This window comes from Myotis davidii, unplaced genomic scaffold, assembly GCF_000327345.1.
Source record: "Myotis davidii unplaced genomic scaffold, ASM32734v1 scaffold1914, whole genome shotgun sequence".
Classification (NCBI taxonomy): Eukaryota; Metazoa; Chordata; class Mammalia; order Chiroptera; family Vespertilionidae; genus Myotis; species Myotis davidii.
In genome coordinates this window covers 75,773-78,547 of record NW_006285311.1, presented here as the reverse complement: position 1 = coordinate 78,547, position 2,775 = coordinate 75,773, and the positions used below count along the sequence as shown (strand labels likewise).

Below are 2,775 nucleotides of genomic sequence, written 5' to 3'. Positions count from 1 at the left end.
TGCAAGTGGGAGCCCCAGCCGACCGACCGTGAGTCCTGCGCCCCCCGAGCCTGCGCCCGGGCTGCTCCCCACTGGCCAGCGGGGCGCTCCCCTCGCCCCATCGGATGGCAGCCCGTTTGTGCTCCCCGGCCCCACCCCTCCCCCAGCAGCATCCGTCCATCCGTCCGTGCACATCGTGGAGGGGGGCATCCTGGGGATCCCCAAGACGCCTGCCCCGGGGTCCCTCACGGCTCCTGCACTTGCGCCTCCAGTGACCCCCTGCGAGCTGCACTGCAAGCCCGAGGGCGAGTCCTTCAGCGACAGGTTCCGGGACGCCGTGTTGGACGGCACGCCCTGCTACGAGGGCCGCCGGGGCAACCGAGACGTCTGCATCAACGGCATCTGCCAGGTGTGCCCCTGGGGGGTCGCCATCACCCTCCCCGCCCCTGGGAGAGTTATTACTGTAGGCCCCGCCCCCTGGGGGGTCATAACTGTAGGCCCCGCCCCCTGGGAGGATCATTACTGTAGGCCCTGCCCCCTGAGGGGTTATTACTGTAGGCCCCGCCCCCTGGGGGGTCATTACTGTAGGCCCCGCCCCCTGGGGGATCATTACTGTAGGCCCCGCCCCCTCGGGGGGTCATTACTGTAGGCCCCGCCCCCTGGGAGGATCATTACTGTAGGCCCCGTCTCCGCTGTAGGTCCCGCACCATAGGAGGGTCTTTACTTTACACCCCGCCCCATGGGGGGTCCCCGACTATAGGCCCCACCCCTGTGAGGGTCTCCATGGTAGGCCCCGCCCCCTGGGAGGATCACACTGTTGTCCCTGCCCCTGAGAGGGTCCCCGCCCTTGGGAGGGTCTTTACTATAGACCACGCCCCTTGGAGCGTCCCCACCTTAGACCCCGCCCCCAGGAGGATCTCCACCATCTGCGGCCCCTGAGAGGGTCTCCGCCATAGGCCCCACCCCATAGGAGGGTCCCCCAACATAGCCCCATCCATAGGAGGGTCATTACTGTAGGCCCCGCCCACGAGTGGACCTCCTTACCAGCCACGCCCCCTCTGAGGGTCTCCACCACAGGCCCCGCCCCTGAGCGGACCTCCTTTCAGCCACGTCCATGGGCGGGTCTCCACCATAGGCCACGCCCCCAGGAGGGTCTCCACCATAGGCCCCGCCCCTGAGCCGACCTCCTTTACCAGCCACGCCCCCTTGAAGGGTCTCCACCACAGGCCCCGCCCCTGACCGGACCTCATTTAAGCCACGCCCATGGGCGGGTCTCCACTCCTATATAATAAAGAGCTAATATGCTAATTAGACCAAACAGCAGACCTTCTGGGAGGTGAAGCCACTGAGGCCTGGGGCCTGGGCTCCGAGGCGGAGCCGCAGGGGGTGTGAACCCCAGGGCCCGGGACCCCGATTCCCGTCCGCACTGAGCACCCACTGCCCCCCCTCACCTCCCCACTCCCTGCCCCATCGCTCCTCTCCTGCAGCCTCACCACCCAGCCTCACAGCAGGGGTCCATCTATTCACATCTGGGGAGGCAGAGGAGTTCGCCTGGGGTCTCCTCCCAGCCCCACGCGCCCGCCCCGGGGCCTCCCCCCACCCGTGCCCCCGTGTCTTGCAGAACGTGGGCTGCGACTATCAGATCGACTCCCGCGCCGTGGAGGACCGCTGTGGTGTGTGCGGGGGCAACGGCTCCACCTGCCACACCCTGAGCTGGGTGTTCCAGGAAAATGGGCCCAACGGTACGGTCAGCACCCCCTGTGGTGGGAGGACCCCGGGCCCTTCCTCGGCCCCCCTGGGCCCCACCGTCTCGACCTGGCTGTGAGCTTGGTCCAGGATCCAAGCCCATGGGACACTTGGCACAGACACAGTGACCTGTGTCCCAGGGCGTCCTCCTGCCCCGGGGACCCCAGGGACCCCAGGTGGGGCGGCTCAGGCTCACGGGCGCTCTCAGGCCTTCCCGAGGGTTACTGCCTTGTCAGGAAGCTTCAGAGTCTCCCTCCTCTCCGGGTGTTGGCAGCCCCACACCCCCACCTCCCAGCGAGGGGGACATCGCCATTAAGGCCTCATAGTCTGATAGGGTCACAGGACCTTTTAGCCTCACAGATGCAGCAGAGGGAGGCCCAGAGGGCTGGGAGGGCACCGGAGGAAGCGGCCTCCGACCTGGGTAAATCCGGGAAGACTGCCTGTAGGAGGCGGCAGAGGCATCACCGCCGGAAGGAAAGAGCTTGTGCCCGTGCGGAGGGAGGGGGGTGTCCCTGGGGCCCCGTGGTGTTTGCTTATTTACTTATTTATCTTCAACCTTGACTTTTCAAATATATTTTTTTTTAAAAACATTTTTTTATTGATTTTGGAGAGGGAGAGAGAGAGAGAAACAGCAACAATGAGAGAGAATCATGGACCGGCTGCCTCCTGCACGCCAGCGGGGCATACAGCTCAGAATCTTAAGCCAGTGGCGGGGCCGGCCGGGAAGAGAGGGGAGGGAGGAGGCGGGGGCAGCCAGCTGCTGACCCGGGCACCGCCCTGACCACCAGGGTACGTGGACGTGGGGCAGATCCCGGCCGGCGCCCGTGAAATCCTCATCAAGGAGGTGGCCGAGTCCACCAACTTCCTGGCCCTTCGGGGCGGGGACCCGGGGAAGTACTACCTCAACGGAGGCCTGAAGATTCAGTACGTCGGCGACTACCAGATCGCAGGCACCACGTTCACCTACGAGCGCGACGGCAACTTGGAGAAGCTCACGTCTCCCGGCCCCACCAATGAGTCCATCTGGATCCAGGTGCCTGCCCTCCTCCC

At 65.6% G+C, this 2,775-nt stretch overlaps 1 protein-coding gene across 1 annotated transcript in view; it reads left to right on the top strand.

Annotated features, from left to right (window-relative positions):
* The window catches only part of LOC102754209 (A disintegrin and metalloproteinase with thrombospondin motifs 7), a 16,949-nt gene that overhangs the window by 12,683 nt on the left and 1,491 nt on the right, over window positions 1-2,775 (top strand). Inside the window, exons 6-9 of the mRNA XM_015558974.1 lie at window positions 7-28; window positions 252-388; window positions 1,601-1,721; window positions 2,514-2,758. Coding sequence (XP_015414460.1) covers window positions 7-28; window positions 252-388; window positions 1,601-1,721; window positions 2,514-2,758 — 525 coding nt within the window. The remainder of the gene's footprint in view (window positions 1-6; window positions 29-251; window positions 389-1,600; window positions 1,722-2,513; window positions 2,759-2,775) is intronic.